The sequence below is a fragment of the Colobus angolensis genome, unplaced genomic scaffold (genome assembly GCF_000951035.1).
Source record: "Colobus angolensis palliatus isolate OR3802 unplaced genomic scaffold, Cang.pa_1.0 Scaffold233, whole genome shotgun sequence".
Lineage (NCBI taxonomy): Eukaryota > Metazoa > Chordata > Mammalia > Primates > Cercopithecidae > Colobus > Colobus angolensis.
The window spans coordinates 2,844,592-2,863,882 of record NW_012115522.1 but is presented as its reverse complement, the minus strand read 5'-3'; the positions used below and the strand labels follow the sequence as shown (position 1 = coordinate 2,863,882).

General features: G+C 36.5%; 1 protein-coding gene across 3 annotated transcripts in view; it reads left to right on the top strand.

The window, feature by feature from the left end:
- The window catches only part of FZD3 (frizzled class receptor 3), a 71,171-nt gene extending 52,133 nt beyond the window's left edge, over window positions 1-19,038 (top strand). For all 3 annotated transcript variants that reach the window (XM_011944558.1, XM_011944556.1, XM_011944557.1), the window contains 3 exons: window positions 5,856-6,004; window positions 10,162-10,395; window positions 17,381-19,038. In XM_011944558.1, coding sequence (XP_011799948.1) covers window positions 5,856-6,004; window positions 10,162-10,395; window positions 17,381-17,594 — 597 coding nt within the window. In that variant the 3' untranslated portion in view covers window positions 17,595-19,038. The remainder of the gene's footprint in view (window positions 1-5,855; window positions 6,005-10,161; window positions 10,396-17,380) is intronic.
- Window positions 19,039-19,291: the final 253 nt, after the last annotated feature.

Below are 19,291 nucleotides of genomic sequence, written 5' to 3'. Positions count from 1 at the left end.
CTAGAAGCAATAGGCTATACCATAAAGCCTAGGTGTGTAGTGGGCTATACCATCTAGGTTTAGTCTAACTACACTCTGATATTCGCACAGTGACAAAACTGCCTAACGACGCATCACTCAGAACATATCCCTATTGTCAAGTGACACGTGACCGTATAATTTTGAAACATAAATGGTGATCATATTTGGCACATCAGTGTACACCTAGTTGTGTGCTGTAGCTGGCTCTCAGGCCTGTAAGAGGCAACTCCACATTCAGTGATATCACACTGGTTGCTTGAAAATGACCATTGAAATTGGCAGATGCTGCAAATCAGGGCTTCCCTTGACCCAGAGAGCCAGTTGTTGAACTTTTACCAGCACACCACTGTCTGTATTTTCCTTTTTTCATTTACATTATTTTTTTGAATGTATATTTGGTAATTTGGATGTACCATAATTTATTTAAACAATCCCGTATTATTGACCTGTTATTTCTTTAGGATGTTATTTCTCAAAACAGAATTGCTGAATCAAATGGAATATACATTTAAATTTTTTATAAGTTTTACAAGATTGTGTACTAGTAAGGTTATACCAATTTACCAACAGTGAGAATGCTTCCCAGTGCCCCACCCAGCACTTATTTTTATATTTAGAATCTTCATACATTTATTTTTAAAAATTCTGGTTTTTTACTCTTTTTTTTTTTTTTGAGACGGAGTCTTGCTCTGTCACCCAGGCTGGAGTGCAGTGGCCGGATCTCAGCTCACTGCAAGCTCCGCCTCCCGGGTTTATGCCATTCTCCTGCCTCAGCCTCCCAAGTAGCTGGGACTACAGGCGCCCGCCACCTCGCCCGGCTAGTTTTTTTTATTTTTTAGTAGAGACGGGGTTTCACCATGTTAGCCAGGATGGTCTCCATCACCTGACCTCGTGATCCGCCCTAAAAGTTTTTAATGGTTCAAGGCTGGGCGCAGTGGCTCACGCCTGTAATCCCAGCACTTTGGGAGGCTGAGGTGGGCGGATCACATGGTCAGGAGATCGAGACCATCCTGGCTAACACGGTGAAAACCCATCTCTACTAAAAATACAAAAAATTAGCTGTGCGTGGTGGCGGGTGCCTGTAGTCCCAGCTACTCTGGGAAGCAGGAAAATGGCATGAACCCAGGAGGCGGAGCTTGCAGTGAGCCGAGATCGTGCCACTGCACTCCAGCCTGGGCGACAGAGCAAGACTCTGTCTCAAAAAAAAAAAAAAAAGTTTTTACTGGTTCGAAACCCAAAAGCTACAAAAGTATATGGGAAAAGTCTCCCTTCTATCACTGCCTGTGCTTCCCAGCTTCCCAGTGCCCCTCTCAAGGGTAACTTGGAATTTTATAAGGAATTTGTATATCCTCTTTCAGTGGTATTCATGCGTGTACAAACAAGTATATTCCTTTGCTCCCTCTTTCTTTTACTCACTTGGTAGCTCCCATACACACTTCCCCACCTTGCTCTTGTCATTTAATGATATATTGGAGATCAATACCAAAAGAGAAAACTCTTCCTCAGTATCTTTTCATGCCCTCATGGTATTCCATTGAGTGGATAAATCATATTGCTTCTAATATTTTACTATTGGTATACGATATATGTACAATACTTGAACATACATCATTTCACATATATATGAATATATAGCATACATTTTAAAAATAGTTGCTTAATCAAAGGGCATAACTTTGATAGATATTGCCAAATTGTCTTTTATAGAGGTTTATGAATTTACCTCTCCATCGCCAATATATGAGAGTATTCGTCCACACATTTGCTAATGCAATATACTGTCAGACTTTCAGATCTTACCTATTTGATAGGTTGAAAAGTAGAACCAGCATATAATTAACTATGAGTCTGAGCTCTAGATCTGTCTTTTGTTTTCTGTAAATTGTTGATATATTTTGCCTGTTTTTCTTCAGGTCATGGGCTTTTTTAGTTGTAGGAGTTTATTATTCATTAATGAAATTAGCCCTTTTATCTGCCATATAATTTGCAACAATTTTATATCAGCTTTTTAATTGTCTTTTGGCTATTGTTACAATAGTTATGGCCATGCAGAAATGTGGGATTTTATCTGGCACAGTTGTTTCTTTCTTTTTTTTTTTTGAGGCAAAGCCTAGCTCTGTCGCCCAGGCTAGAGTGCAGCGGCATGATCTCAGCTCCCTGCAACCTCTGCCTCCCAGGTTCAAACAATTCTCCTGTCTCAGCCTCACAAGTAGCTGGGACTACAGGCACCCACCATCACACCTGGCTAAATTTTGTATTTTTAGTAGAGACCGGGTTTTACCATATTGGTCAGGCTGGTCTTGAACTCCTGACATCAGGTGATCTGCCTGCCTCGGCCTCCCAAAGAGCTGGGATTACAGATGGGAGCTACTGCGCTTGGCTCACTTGTCTCTTTTTGATAGCTTCTAAGTTTTGTGTCATTGTTAGAAAGTAACTCCTCATCTCTCTCCCCGAAATAAAAGCTTTCATCTACAACTTTAACTTTATGGTTTCTTTTTTGTTGGTAATTTTTTTCTTACGTTTGAATTTTTGTTTTTTTTGTTTTTATTTAATTATTTATTTACTTTGAGATGGGGTCTTGCTGTGTTGCCCAGGCTGGAGTGCGGTGGCGCAATGCAGCCTCTGCCTCCTGGGCTCAAGCGAGCCACCTGCCTCAGCCTCCCTAAAGTGATGGGATTACAGGCCTGAGCCACTGTGCCTGGCCTGAATTTTTGATCTTTTAGAAATTCATCTAAGTATGAAATATGGTATGACTTCACAGCTCTGTTTTTTTCTAGAAGCCTGTCCAGAATCCATTTATTGAATAAACATATTTTTTCTGAATGGTTTGAAATGTCACTTACTTAAATACTGCTTATATTAAACACTGTATTCCATAATTACACAGCTTTAATTATTATAGCTTAATGATGTATTTCTCTTCTCTTTCAGGACTTTCCTGTTTGTTCTTGTTTGTTTTTCTATAATAAACTTTAAAATCAACTTGTGTAATTCTCATATAACTCTTGGTATTTTTATTGGAATTTTGGAATTTGATAACTAAATCAAGGAGAATCTCCTTTCTTATGATAAATTATTTCTAACTAAGAACATGTTTGAAGTGGGGTATGTTTTAAAACATCTTCAAATAGATAATTTTTCTTATTAAATTTATTCTTAGGTGTTTTGTCTCTTTTGTTATAGTTTGTATTAGTATGCTAGGGCTACCATAATGAGAGACCACAGACTGGGTAGCTCAAACAACAGAAACTCATTTTCTCACAGTTCTAGAAGCTGGAAGTCCAGGATGAAGGTGCTGGCAGGTTTGGTTTCCTCTCAAGTCTCTCTCCTTGGCTTCTAGATGGGAGCCTGCTTGCTGTGTCCTCACATGGTCTTTCTCTGTGTGTACACATCCCTGGTGTCTTCATGTCCAAATTTCCTCCTCTTATAAGGATACCAGCCAGATTGGGTTAGGATCTACCCACATAACCTTAATTACCTCTTTGAAAGCCCCACCTCCAAATACAGTCACATTCTGAGGTACTAGGAGTTAGGGCTTGAACATATGAATTTGGATAGAGGAGAGACAGTTTAGCCCATAACAATGGTAAATGAAAAATTTTCTTTCTTATATCTACTAATTGATATTTATATATGTGAAAGTTATTTGTGTATTTTATTTCATACCTAGCCACCTCGCTTATAATTTATAATAGTTTTTACTTTATTCTCTTAGTTTTTCCAGGTATAAAATTATATTATTTATAAATAATGATCACATTGCCTCCTCCTTTCTAGTTTTTATAACCTTTATTTCTTTTTCTAATTGCAGTCTAGAGCTGTTGAAATGGTTAACTAAGAGTGGTGGCAGTAGATACTCTTCTTGTATCCCATATTTTAATGAAAATATTTCTAGTGACTTTTGGTGTTTCTATTAAGCATGATGTTTGCTTTTGGATTGAGATATAGATATATAGTGTCTTTAAGGACTTCATCTATTTGTATTTTATTACAGTTTTTAAAAATCGAGAGTGAATACTTTTATCAAATGCTTTTGTGGCATTTATGAAGATGATCATATGTTTTCCCTTTGATCTAATAATACGTTGAATTTATAAATAAATTTACTAATATTGAACCATCCTTACATTCCCCTCTTTGCTCCTGGCCTATTCTTTTAATTTGCTGTTGAATTCTGTTTGCATACAAATTCCTAAATGAGATATAAATAAATAGTTTCTTTATGGAGCCTTTGTTAAGTACGATTTTATTCTTGCTTTATATCAGTAATTTAATAGCTTTCTTTTTGTGTGTTTTCAGACAATTTGAAATTATGTGTTCTTTAATGGTTTATTAGAATTTTCCTATGAAAGTCTTGGGTCTAGTGCTTTCTGAGAGGAGGTGGCTCTTTGACAACTTTATTTCTTCTATAATATTTCTGTTTAAATATTTTTATTTCCTCTGGAGTCAATTTTGTTAAATTACATTTTCCTATCATTTGTTTCCATTGGTTTTCAAGTCTATTTGCATGGAATTGAGCAAAGTAGTCTTTTTAAGATTCTTTAATTTTTCTCTGTTTGCATCTGTTTATTATCATTTCTGTGTCTGTGTATTTGCTGTTTTCTTCCCTTTGTTGTTTTGATTAGACTGGAGTCTGGCCTGTTCCTTTTTCATTTACCAACTTTGGGTTATTCTGCTATTTTTTGTCTTAACAAATACTTTATTTCTTCTTTTATCTTTTTTTTTTGGGGGGGGGGACAGAGTCTCACTCTGTTGCCCAAGCTGGAGTGCACAGTAGCACAATCTTGACTCACTGCAGCCTCCACCTCCCTGGTTCAACTGATTCTCCTGTCTCAGCCTCCCGACTGACTACAGGACTGGGACTACAGGTGCCTGCTACCACGCCCGGCTAATTTTTGTATTTTTAATAGAAATGGGGTTTCGCCATGTTGGCCAGGCTGGTCTTGAACCCCTGACCTCAGGTGATCTGCCTGCGTCAGCCTCCCAAAGTGCTGGGATTACAGGCATGAGCCACCACACCCAGTCTATTCTTCATTTTCTTTTCCTTAGGTTTGCTTTATTGATTGATAATACCATTGATATTTCTAGTCAGTCATTCTATTGATTTGATTTAAAGTTTTTTGTTCTATAGAAGTTTTAAATTTTTAGTAGTCAAAACTATCAGTCTTTTCCTTTTATTGCATCTTATTTTCACATTACTCTTTTAAAAAGTTCATCTACATCACCACCACCCTTCCCCCGCCATTGTACAAATGCTCTTCATTCTTTCCTATTTTAGAAGATGACTAATGTCAGCCAAATATCCATCATCTATCTATCTAGATAGATAGATACGTTTCAATGTATAGAGTATAAATTTATTGTCAAATTTTCAGGAGTGTGTTTTTTCCACATAATAAGAAAATTACCTATAAAACCTTATAAGTGAAAACATCAAATTTGTAGAATTATTTTACTCTTACTTTAAAAGATTTTGGGCCGGGTGCGGTGGCTCATGCCTGTAATCCCAGCACTTTGGGAGGCTGAGTCAGGCAGATCACCTGCAGCCTGACCAACATGGTGAAACCCCCTCTCTACTAAAAATGCAAAAATTACCTGGGCATGTTGGCACATGCGTGTAATCCTAGCTACTCGTGAGGCTGAGGCAGGAGAATTGCTTGAACGTGGGAGGCAGAGGTTGCAGTGAGCCAAGATCACACCATTGCACTCTAGCCTAGGTGACAAGAGCAAAACTCAGTCTCAAAAAAAAAAAAAGAAAGAAAAAGATTTCATAATGGCCTTTAATAGAAAGTTATTTTTATATATTTAAGATGCTTTTCTTTCTGTTCTTCCAGGTTACTCAGATGAGTCGTCCAGACTTGATTCTCTTTCTGATGAAATACTTGATGGCTCTCATAGTTGGCATTCCCTCTGTGTTTTGGGTTGGAAGCAAAAAGACATGCTTTGAATGGGCCAGTTTTTTTCATGGTCGTAGGAAAAAAGAGTAAGTTGAAATAAATTATCACAGTGTTCACAAACCTCACATTTATGTATTTTGTGTGTGTGTGTTGCTTGTGTTAAAATGACTTGGATTTGGAGAATTAGTCAAACAAGACGATAACATTTTCAGCAGTATCCAGTTATGACTGGCACAGTAGCATGTCTTAATTTAAAACTAAAAACTTATTTTGAGAAGATGGCCAAGTAGTCCAGAAGATGACCAAGCCTCCTGTACTAATAGAATATTTGAAGGAAGTCCAATCTTTTGTGTAATTTTCTTAAAAGGAAATTAATGCTTTTCTCTACATTCTTATCTGATCTTCCTGATATTCCTTTGAAGGTTGACATATATTCTTATCTCTCTTTTACAAATGAGAAAACCAAGATAGTGGTTAAGTGCTTGGTCAAAGTCACACAGGTATTTACTGATAAGAGCTAGATAAACTTCTATCTCCAGTTGTCCATTGTTCTTCCAAGTGTACCAAAAGTGACATAAAGAAATACTCTTATTCCCTTCTAATATGGTACATGTTAAAGCCAAATAGAAAAATGATATTAGTAGATTAATTGAAACGTGTTAGAGGTTATTTAATTCATAGTTGGCCATACTGCATATTACAGTGTGATTTGAGGGCATACTTAAGGAATCTTTAAATGTTTGTACCTTAGTTTGTAAAACGAAACAAGACCCTTCAGTTTTCACAGTGGAACAAATGATTTCAAACTCTACTTAGTTTTAAGTCTCATAGGTATCTCTATCTGAGTTATCACAAACTCTAAGTTAGTAGATTCTATATTTCTTATGATTTTACTTAACCTAGGATCCATGAAAGAATGACTTTTTTGTGGGGTAGTCTGTAAATATTTTAAAATTATATGTAGAATGTGCCTAGTATTGGTTAATGTCATTTTCTCATATGATACAATTTGAAGTTACTTTAGTTTCTGCCTTACTAAAATACCAGTCAGTAATTAACAATTTCTGTTATACAAATTATATTAACATCATAGCTTAATATACAGTCAGCCTGTTGTATCTGGGGGTTCCATATCAGTGGATTCAACCAACAATGGATCAAAAATATTTGGGAAAAAAAAATTCAAGAAAATTCCAAAAAGCAAAATTTGAATTTTCTGCATGCTGAGCACTACACTGAATCTATGCAAATAAAGTGATGTATTAGGTACTGTAAGTAATCTAGAGGTGATCTAAAGTATACAAGAGGTTGTATGCAAATACTATGCCATTTTATATAAGGACTTGAGCATCCTTGAATTTTGGTACCTGCAGGGGGTCCTGGAACCACTCTCTTGAGGAAATTGAGGGACGACTGTATACATTTCTTAGTCTGATATCTGAGACTGCTACTAGTGATATCAGATAATGCATTTCTCCTTTAAATATAATTTCGTAGAGCAGAGAAGGAAAGAAGGGGATGAGCTCACTCAATAGCAACCAAAAACATTTATCTTCAAGGCATATTAATTCTTTGAATAATGAGAACACTTGGATACAGGAAGGGGAACATTACACACTGGGGCCTGTTGTGGGGAGGGGGGAGGGATAGCATTAGGAGATATACCTAATGTAAATGACGAGTTAATGGGTGCAGCACACCAACATGGCACATGTATACATATGTAACAAACCTGCATGTTGTACACATGTACCCTAGAACTTAAAGTATAATAAAAAAAACAAAAATAGAAAGTCTTGTTGAATGCTTACTATGTGCCACCAACTACTTTTGGATACCAGTGATTTGATAGCAAACAGAACAGGCCAAGACCCTGCTCTCTTAGAGTTTCCTCCCTTTTGGGATTTACTGTGATTTATTTGTGTATTCTTCGGAAAACTGTGTTGTAATCACAGTAAAACACGATGCTGAGGAAAGGACTTGAATTAAACATTCCTGGACACCTCTGGGCCATATATAAATAATTCTGTAATAGAGTTGCATTAGAAATTCCAGACAGAGCTAAACTGAAGCTTTCCTTATAGAGATTTATCCTAGTTAGTTGGCGGGGATACTGGTTGGGCCCAAATCCTTCTGAAACTGGTTAAAACTCTCGGGCCCTTCCATTTGGTTTTCTGCAGCTGTGGATTTCCAACCAACAGTCCTTGTCATCTTCCAAGCCAGAATGTGCTCTGAGCTGGAGTGGCAGCCCCTTATTCTGGCATTCAAGAGTGTGGGCACCCTTTGGCTATTTCTAGCATTTGTCTGGTTAGCCTTTGGGAAACGACTATAAGATAATCATAATAATGGGTACTAATTTATTGGGCATATTTAATACTCAAAGCACTGTTCTAAGCACTTTACACATTAAATCATTTAATGCTATAAACAGCCTTGTGAGGGAGGACATCATTTTACAGATAAGGAAACTGAGGCATAGAACCAAGATTTCATAACAAGTGATTGCTGACATATAGATTCAAACCCAAACAGTCTGACTCCAGAGCTTTGCTTTTAACTGCTTTGTTATACTATGTTGTAGACTGGTTTCTAACATTGTGCTAATCAAATTAATGTTTTCCCCTTAAGTGAAGCCAGATTTAAGACCATACTTATGCTAATAATTCTGACATAGATTTAAATATTTTTAGAAATCCTCTTTTGGATTACCTGGGTCATTTCACTTAATTTCTCTGGACATTATCTGTAAAATGAGGGGACAAACCTTCACCATTTGAACGTGAGTTAAACTTTTGAGACAACTAGAAGTCAGTTTTAACCAAGTTTAGAAAATAAAGTCAACAACCAAGAATGACTTGGTAGGATGTATGTATATATGAATAAGGTCATTGATGACAGAGGCATGAATCCAGATTTTTTTTTTTTTTTTACTATTTTTGACTTGTTCTTTTTTCTGTCATGTTTTTGACACTTTTGTTTTCCAGATATATATAAACACTGTTTTATCATTACCTTGTGATTAGCCTCTACGACTTTAAACTTAAGTTTGATCCTTGACTGTTGGTTTTGTTGTGTGATTTTTTGAAAGTTCTTTAATCTCTTAAAACTTTAGTTTCTTTGTCCATGAAACGGGGATTACAATGTCTATTATTAATAGATATCCAATATTCCCTTAGAAATATACTCTTAGGACATGAATCTCTGTAATGATGACATTATTAAGGGGATTCAAAGAAGAATATATATAAAGTACTCAATAAATACTAGACTTCCTTCAGCCCACCTACCCCAACATGAAAAACAACAGCAATAATGACAATCCTTTTGTAATGTGAAAATTTATAATATATGTAATTTCTCAATATATGATCCAGTCTTTACATGCTGGAGTTTTATTTTTGAAGTGTAATTGATTATCTGATTTTAACTTTATGATTTTTCATAGTCCTTTATTTACATAATCCAAGACACTAACCTTTACAGCTGTTTAGCTGATGTATTAATTTAATTACTGCCTTGTTCATCATAAGCCATCTGTCTACTTAATCCTTTGATAGCAGTTAGAATTTTTTGTTCTTGACAATAATTTTTCCCCTAAATATTTCCCTTTAAGCTTCTAATATGTCTGAGACTTAATTGTAACTTTAATTTTTCATTTTGTTTTATTCTAATTATGACTGCTCATGTTTATTCCAGCACTAGACAACTGCTTCTGCATAAAATCAACTCGTAGACTAAAACAACTGCTCTTACAACTTAAATGTTGTATCCATGCTACAGTGAAGCCTCTACTAGTTATATAAACCATGCAAGAAAACAATTTTTCTATTTTAGAGTTATATCTTTATAATAGTTCAGTGTCTTGAGAATGACAAATTTCTTTGGCTGAAAGGGACCTTTTAGAAATGATGAAATTGTATACCTTCATTTTATAGATGAAGAAATGAAAGGAAGAGGAGATGACATGCTTAAGATCACGTCTTTATTGATAAAGTTGGAACTAAAATCCTGATTTCCTTATTCTAACACAGACCTTTTTCCATCATACCACCTTAGGGGACAGATTGACATGGATTGTTGTTGTAGTCTTTCCTCTGTCAACAGTGTTTCTTCATATCAGTCCTATAGATCTAATTTGGCGACCAATTAATTTCAAGAATAATATCAGTGTTGCACAGAAGTATTGCTTATTGGTCTGTGGGAAGATTGGTATGTATCTTAAACTTACTGTTTTGTTGTCTAGGATAGTGAATGAGAGCCGACAGGTACTCCAGGAACCTGATTTTGCTCAGTCTCTCCTGAGGGATCCAAACACTCCTATCATAAGAAAGTCAAGGGGAACTTCCACTCAAGGAACATCCACCCATGCTTCGTCAACTCAGCTGGCTATGGTGGATGATCAAAGAAGCAAAGCAGGGAGCGTCCACAGCAAAGTGAGCAGCTACCACGGCAGCCTCCACAGATCACGTGATGGCAGGTGAGTTTTGTTAGTAGTGTAGTTTATTTCATAAGCTGAATTATGGTCATACAGCTTAAGAAAGAAGAGCAGCCAATTCTGAAATAGAAGTTGAACATAATTAAGCCTTTGAACTTTGCTAGATAGAGTTGTCCACACTATAGTCAGACTTAAAGTCAGTCAGAGTTGTTTAGATTTGATGCGGTAAGCAATATGGGAGTTATTGCGGGGGATTGAGCAGGGAGAAGACAGGGTAAAAGTGGTTATTTTAGTAAGACTAACTTAGTAAACAGCTGTGGAACACCTACTACATCTGGCACTGTGCTAGGCTCTGAGAATACAAAGATGACTTAGGCATGATCTTTGCTCTTAATAAGCTCACGGTCTGTTTAGAAAAATGTGTAGTCAGTTTGTGGTTTAGAACATGGATCTGGAATGATAAGCCTCCGTTTCCTCATTTATAAAATGAAAATAGTAATATCTGCCTCTTTAATAATGTACAAATTAAATGAGATAGCCTACCTAATTCCTTGGAACAGTGCCTGCCTCAGTGAGTACGTCATACCAGCTTCTATTATTATTGTAATTGAGAAAGTAACATATAAGTATGATAGTATAGTTCAGGAGTTAGCAAATGTTTTCCGTAAAGAGCCAGATAATAAATATTTTAGGCCTTATGAGCCATATAGTCTCCATGGCAACTATTCGAGTCTGCTGTTGTAGCATGAAAGCAGTTGTAGACGATATGTAGTCAAATAGAAGTAACTGCATTCCAATAAAACTTTATTTGCAAAACTAGGATTTGGCCAGCAGGCCTTAGTTTGCCCACCCCTGTTTACTAGGTACAGTAGTAGCATAGAGGAGGGAGTGATTAATTCTGGTGGCTGGGGAGGGGGTTGGTTTCACAGAGAAAATGTTTGAGAGAAGCCTGGCTGTGCGTTTCTTGTTAAATTTGAAAAATGAGACACTAGAATTAGAAACTGCTTGGGATTTTTTCAGTAATTTATTTGAGAGATGATAAAGGCTTTTGGGAGAATGGTGGCAGTGGGAGGAGAGGAAGAGCTGACCTGAAAGATATTTAGAAAGAAGAAATGCTATAGCCAGGTGTGGTGGCAGGTGCCTATAATCCCAGCTACTCAGGAGGCTGAGGCAGAAGAATCCCTTGAACCCCGGGAGGTGGAGGTTGGAGTGAGCTGACATCATGCCACTGCACTCCAGCCTGGGCAACAAGAGCAAAACTCTGTCTCAAAAAAAAAAAAGAAGAAATGATAGAGATTGGTAAGAAATTAATATTAGCAGCTGGAGAAAAGGAATGTGCTAAAGTTTTTTTGTTTTGTTTTTGTTTTTGTTTTTTGTTCTTGTTTTTTTTTTAAGATTTCTAGTTTGGGAAACTGAAAGAATGAAAATTATAATACCTGCAACTGACAGGATTCTGTTTCCACAGCTGTTTCTGTCCTGTCAGTCTGAGTCTTCTCCCTGTCCTCCTAGTGTAGGATCCAATTCTCTGTACTTTGCTTTTTTAATCTTCTGTTTTTTCCTCTTGTTTTCTTTTACCTTCCGTTGGTCAGCTACCCTGTGTTTAAAAGAGCAGCAGTCTTTCTTTGATGCTGATTTATCTTGTATCCATTTCCTTTTCCTTTCCTGGCTAGATTTTGGAAATAACTATTATGAATATTTTTCTTCCTAATCCATTCTTTATGCCTTGAAAGTGTAGCCTTTTTCTCCTCTCTACCTGCCTGAACTGTACCCTCTAACATCACCACTGACTTCATTTTAACCACAAGGATCCTTTCTCCTTCCTTCCTTCTTTTGTTCCACTTAGCACTCCTATATGAGAAGCATTCTTCTAAGTGCTGGGGATGCAGAGAAGGAAGACAAAAGAGTAAACAGTCAATTACAGTACACTTCAGTAGGTATAGTAAAAATGTGTACAGGGTGCATTGGGATCTCAGAGAAAAAAACCATTTAATAAATCATAGAAAGTGAAAGCTTTGCAAGAGGTGTCTCTTCTACATTGAATAGGATTCAGAGGAGGCAGTTGGGAGTTAAAGACAAGGAAACAGCACATGCAGAGGCAACAAAGACAGGCAGGTAGTTAAGTACGTAGGTATGGCTAGAGCATAGACTGCACATTTCGGCAACTGACGGAGAGGAATTCATACTGAGGAGTTTGCATTTTTCCCTGACAGCAGTGAGAAACTATCATAGGACTTCAGGCATTGAAGTGAGAAAATCAGATTTGTATTTTAGAAAAATCACTTGGCAACAGCATCGGAATGAAGGGGATTGTGAGTAAGACTAGTTAGGAAGTTTCTACAGTAATTTAGGGGTCCCAGCTGAAAATACTGATAAGGAGGGAGGGAATCAGAATTCTTTTAGAATATATTTATCAGTCACCACCCTCCATGAACTCAGCTTTATTTGACGTTATCGGCCTTATCCTTTCTTTATTTCTTTTATTTATTTATTTATTTATTATTTTTTGAGGCCGAGACTCACTTTGTTGCCCAGGCTGGAGTGCAGTGGTACTATCTCAGCTCACTGCAACCTCTGCCTCCCAGGTTCCAGCGATTCTCATGCCTCAGCCCCCTGAGTAGAGTAGCTAGGATTACAGGTGTGTGCCACTATGCTCAGCTAATTTTTTTGTATTTTTATTAGAGACGGGGTTTTGACATGTTGGCCAGGCTGGTCTCGAACTCCTGGCATCAAATGATCTGCCCATCTCAGCCTCCCAAAGAGCTGGGACAGGCATGAGCCACCATGTCCGGCCTGGCCTTATCCTTTCAATGATGAATGAATAATTATTTATAGTATAATACCTATGCATGTGACATACTGTGTATAAAGATGTATATGGAAGAAAAGTAAGATGTAATTTATGCATTCTAGGAGCATATAACCTTATAGGAAAGATAAGATGTATATGGAAGAAAAGTAACATGTAATTTATGCATTCGAGGAGCATATAACCTTATAGGAAAGATAAGACATATACATATGAACCAATTAAATAATAGCACAAGCCAGGATATAATTAAGACAGTGAGTGTTAAAGATAATAGATGTAGAACTGCAGGGAAGAGAAAGGTCAGATTGGTTCATGAAAATATCTTAGAGGAGATAAGTAGGGTGAATGAACAGTAAAAGATGAGTTTATATTAAGTAGAGAATTTCTGAGGGCAGTTAAAAATAGATTTCAGCCACTCTCATCTGAATAGAGCTGTAGCTTAGATAAGAAAGTTTACAATCATCAGTATGAGGTAGTTGGCAATTAAAATTGCGAGCTAGAATCCCTTGAGTCACTATTAAAAAAAGAACAACAGGCCAAAAACAAGACCTTGGGAAATATTCACAGTAATAATAATACAGGAAGAAGAACAATGGGCATGTGAGTCAGAGAAATTGCTTATCATTGTTTTTGTTATGATCTATTTTCTGTATAATTGTCTTTTGTCAGCTAAGTTTGCAGCTTCTAGAGAATAAGAACTAAGTGACACCATATTCCTTCACAGTATCTAGCACAGTGCTAGGCATGTATATAGTAGGGAATGTACAAATCTATCAAATAAATAATGACTTTAGAAATAATGTGGATGTTTCCCAGAAATTCAGGAGCCAGAATGACAGTGGCACCCTACTGAAGGTGTTTTGTAATGTGGCGCACGAGTACTCATACTGCAGGACTCTTTGCTGTACCTAGAACTTTAGGGCAGATGTGAAAGATTCCAAGACTGTGGTGAACCAGAAGTCTCAACAAGGATTGTCGTAATTTGAAAAGCCATCTCATGGAGATTTCCTTCTGCTTCAGTCAGTTTTTAACTTTGTGTGTCAACACTATGTTTTGGTCATTTTCTAATCATCTCATGCTATCTTGGCTGTGGGATCACACACACACACACACACACACACACACACACACACACACTTCCCAATACTCACTCTGGCCCAGATTCTTTACTGGATAATTATTGATCTCTATGCTATATAAAACAAAATAGGCTGAGGTGAATACACCTACACACATATGTCAGCTTCAAAGAATACGTAATTGGTGGTTAGATGAGAGGGTGGGTGAAAAAGGAAGTGAGTAAGTAGGTAGGTGGAGGTTTGGAAATGAATGATTAGGTTGGTAAGTGGGTGCCATGACAAGAAAAAGCTAGGGAATAAATAAGGAGGTATTAGTAAAACTACAGTTAATTCAGTTATTTAGATTAGTGATAGCAAATACTATGGAAACTCAAAAAGAGTCAGTCGTCTTCAAGGTTTTTTTATGTTGACTTTGGAAGGCACCACAGTATCTTTTTGACAACAGCAGCAAATTAACCATCCTAATTGTATTGTCTAAGCTTATATTAAAATTTATTTACATTTTCACATTGTGTTCTAGAGTCAGTGGTCACAGTGGTTTAAATGACTGTCAAAAAATAAACTTGGTAATTCCTACATATACAGTTGAGATTAAACAGTATATTTAAATTTACTTTTCTATGTAGTTGACTCTTAATTATCCATGGGCAGGTTGTTCATATTCTAAAATGTTTTGTGGATGGCCATATGTGTCACTTAAGGAATTTAGATAAAATTATTCAATATAGTAAATTTTTCTGTGAAAAATATTATTTGAGTTTTTGTAACTCAAAGCTTTATATTTCATTTTAGAAAATGTTCAGCTTATATTTTTATATAGTGATTTTTAAAAGATAACTTCATATCATTACTAGAAAACTGCATCATATTTTGCTCTTTTCATTTGCCACATTTATTTGAGACAGACGCTTGGGTAGCATTGAGAGGTGAAAGATCTCCAAATCAGCTGCCAAGTCATATTTGGAAACTTGGAAAAATCTTCTACTCAGTTTTAAGGCAACAATCATTATGAAAATAATAATTATTAGACTAGAACAACAAGCCCATTCTGAAATGTTTTCATCTGCAAACATTGTCATTATTTACCAAAACATGCAGAACAAATTTAAAACTGTTTTAGGTCCTAAATAGGAAGTTATCTTTTAATAAATGAGAAATAACATTTTACCCATTAACATGAGAAATGTTTAAAATATTTATCTTTTCATATTTAACTTTTCTTTTTTGCTTTACTGAAACAAAATACATGTTTTTGTTTTTTGAGACAGAGTGTCGCCCTAGTCGTCCAGGCTGTAGCAAAGTGGTGCAGTCTCGGCTGTCTGCAACCTCTGCCTCCAAGGTTGAAGGAATTCTCCTGCCTCAACCTCCCAAGTAGCTGGGATTACAGGCGCCCACCACCACGCTCAGCTAATTTTTGTATTTTTAGTAGAGGCGGGGTTTCACCATGTTCGCCAGGCTGCCCTTGGACTCCTGACCTCAGGTGATCTGCCCTTTTCAGCCTCCCAAAGTGCTGGGATTACAGGCGCCCACCACCACGCCCAGCTAATTTTTGTGTCTTTAGTAGAGACAGGGTTTCACCATGTTCGCCAGACTGCTCTTGGACTCCTGACCTCAGGTGATCTGCCCTTTTCAGCCTCCCAAAGTGCTGGGATTACAGGCCAGAGCCACTGCGCCCGGCCAAAATACATGTTTTTTTAAAAAAATAATTTTCAAAGGACTTCTCAAGTTTTAAACTCTGATCTAATGAAAATGTTACTAGAAGATCACCTCTGTGGTGTATGAATCGATCTTTAAATTTTATAAATAATTCACACTGAGTCATGAAATTTGTTACAATTATTTTTGTGAAGGAATGGTGGATTAACGCTTTCTGACAGCCAACAGATCTGCAGCTGCTTATGATTAGTTTTTTTGATGACTGTTTAAAAAAAAAAAACCTAGCCTGCTATATATTATTTTTAGAAACATTACTTAAAACTTAATGTTAATTAAAGTTATAGATTATACTAAGTTTTCTTTGAGGTTTATTATCCTAAATCAAATACTTTTACAAAATGGTATATGTATAGGTGTAAGTATAAACAAAAAGTATTTTAAACAAATACTTCTTGAGGCACTAGGGATTAAAGGATAAAGTATGGTCCTTACCTTGAAAGAGCACACTATAAAGCCAGAATCATTGATAAATAGCATGCTAGCTCCATAAGCAAAGGCCTAATAAAAAAAGTCATAATTGATTTTCCTGACCTTGACTGGCCTAGAGCTAATCTCATTCCTCATGGCAAAGCTCAGTGAGTTAGGACTGCAACAAAAGAAAATTTAACAGCTCCATTGCTGCTTTTCAAGATAAGTGCAGAGAAGGAGACAGCCTGCAGTTAGCAGAGGGAGCCCAGCTCACATACTCCAAGCTGGGTCTAGAGCTGAAGGTACAAAGAATTTACTTTAGCCAGAATATAGGTTACAAAGTGTTAGGACCTAACTTCCAAGCAGATGTAGCTTCCATGAAGGAGCATCTTCACAGCCTGAAGCCCTGATGAGAGGTAATTAAGATAATTTACAGGTAGTTAATTCAGTTGTTAACTGGGCTATCTGAAAAGCAGCTTTCGGCACATACTGTCATCATTGCTTGCCAGTTTATTCATTTATTTTTTTTTTTAGGTTATACCGATTTCACCTCTGATTTCATATTCTCCCTCTTCCAATCAGTCTTTTAATAAAATTTGAGTGTACCCGTCTACTGATTATAGCCACTCTTCTTGGCTGCCAGGGACAATGCCACATTTCTTCTATTTGTTGTTACCCCTCTCCCTGAACCCACCCCGTTCAAAACTCATTTGAATGACAAAAGTATCCATATCTAGTGCGGCTTTAAATCGGTCAGCCTTATTTATAGCTTCTGTCCTTTTGCAGAGAATGAATGGAACCTTAATTCTGAGTGGATTATCTCTTCTCTTTTGTTGGCCATGTCAATAATTCTACAGTGTTAACGAAGTTAAGCAATCAAAAGTTGGTTATTACTTTCTCATGGTTGGTTTCCTAATAATTTCCCTTACTGAGGCGTTTTTATGAAAATTATTAGTGTTATTATATTTTCTAGTGTGTTCTGTTACCCACTTCAAAATAAACTCTCTCGTGACAGGTACACGCCCTGCAGTTACAGAGGAATGGAGGAGAGACTACCTCATGGAAGCATGTCACGACTAACAGATCACTCCAGGCATAGTAGTTCTCATCGGCTCAATGAGCAGTCACGACATAGCAGCATCAGAGATCTCAGTAATAATCCCATGACTCACATCACACATGGCACCAGCATGAATCGGGTTATTGAAGAAGATGGAACCAGTGCTTAATTTGTCTTGTCTAAGGTGGAAAGCTTGTGCTGTTTAAAAAGATTTTATTCTTTGCCTTTTGCATGACTGATTGCTGTAACTCACTGTTAACATGCTTTCAGTCAACTACAGATTGTGTCCACTGGAAAGGTAAATGTTTGCTTTTTATATTGCATCAAACTTGGAACATCAAGGCATCCAAAACACTAAGAATTCTATCATCACAAAAATAGTTCGTCTTTCTAGGTTATGAAGAGATAATTATTTGTCTGGTAAGCATTTTTATAAACCCACTCATTTTATATTTAGAAAAATCCTAAATATGTGGTGACTGCTTTGTAGTGAACTTTCATATACTGTAAACTAGTTGTGAGATAACATTCTGGTAGCTCAGTTAATAAAACAATTTCAGAATTAAAGAAATTTTCTATGCAAGGTTTACTTCTCAGATGAATAGTAGGACTTTGTAGTTTTATTTACACTAAGTGAAAAAAGAACTGTGTTTTTAAACTGTAGGAGAATTTAATAAATCAGCAAGGGTATTCTAGCTAATAGAATAAAAGTACAACAGAAAAATTTGATTAGTCTATGAAAGGTTCTCTCAGCATTCTATCGAAATAATCTTCATCCAGAGATATTCAGGATTTGGATTAGCAGTGGAATAAAGAGATGGGCATTCTTTCCCCTATAATTGTGCTGTTTTTCTAACTTTTGTAAATATTACTTTTACTGGCTGTGTTTTATAACTTATCCATATGCATGATGGAAAAATTTTAATTTGTGGCCATCTTTTCCCATGTAATAGTATTGATTCATACAGAACTTAATGTTCAAAATTTGCTTTGTGGAGGCATGTAATAAGATAAACATCATACATTATAAGGTTATTTGTGGTAACCACACTTACAAAATGGCAAAACATTTTCTCTGTATTCATTGTTGTATTTTTCTACAGTGAGATGTGATCTTGCCAAAGCCACCAGACCTTAGCTTCCAGGCCCTCCTATAGTGAGTTGATTGTCTGCACTTGCCTTGCCCAATAGCCAGTAGGCTACAGCTTTTGCCCCATACCCTTATTTTCAGATTCTGGATCATTCTTGTTTACAACTGAAATATATATAACCTCAGTCCAAAGTGGTGATTGATTTGATATTGGACAATCACTGTAGCTAAATGAAGCATGATTAGTAGTCTTACTATGAATATCATTTAATCTTAAAAAAAATCAAGTAAAAAATGTTTATCTGGTAATGTTTAAATAATTTACAATATAAACTGTAAACCTTATTAGGCATGAAATAATCAGAAGAGAAAGAAAAATGCTGGAACATGCTGGATGTATTATGTAAAAAGCATATTTAAACAAGGGTCCTCAACCCTGACTGCAGATAAGAATCACTTGGGTTACTTCAGATGCCTAACACCTTCCTCTCATACAAGTAAGAATTGGTAGCTTTCTTAAAAAGGAAAAAAAGCTTTCCAAGTGATTCTAATCTGCAGCCTGGCTTGAAACTCACTACTTTAACTTGCCCCTGCTGATCTGATGGCATCATATATCACATGAACATCCGCATGGATTCAGTCTTTGGCTTTCATATCATTATCTAATATTCAGTTGTTCTGCACCAGATGTCGAGTTCTGGGCTCCACTCCTAGAGAGACTTACTCAGTAAGGCCAAAGTGATAGGACTTTAAAATATGTAGTTATAAAAATACTG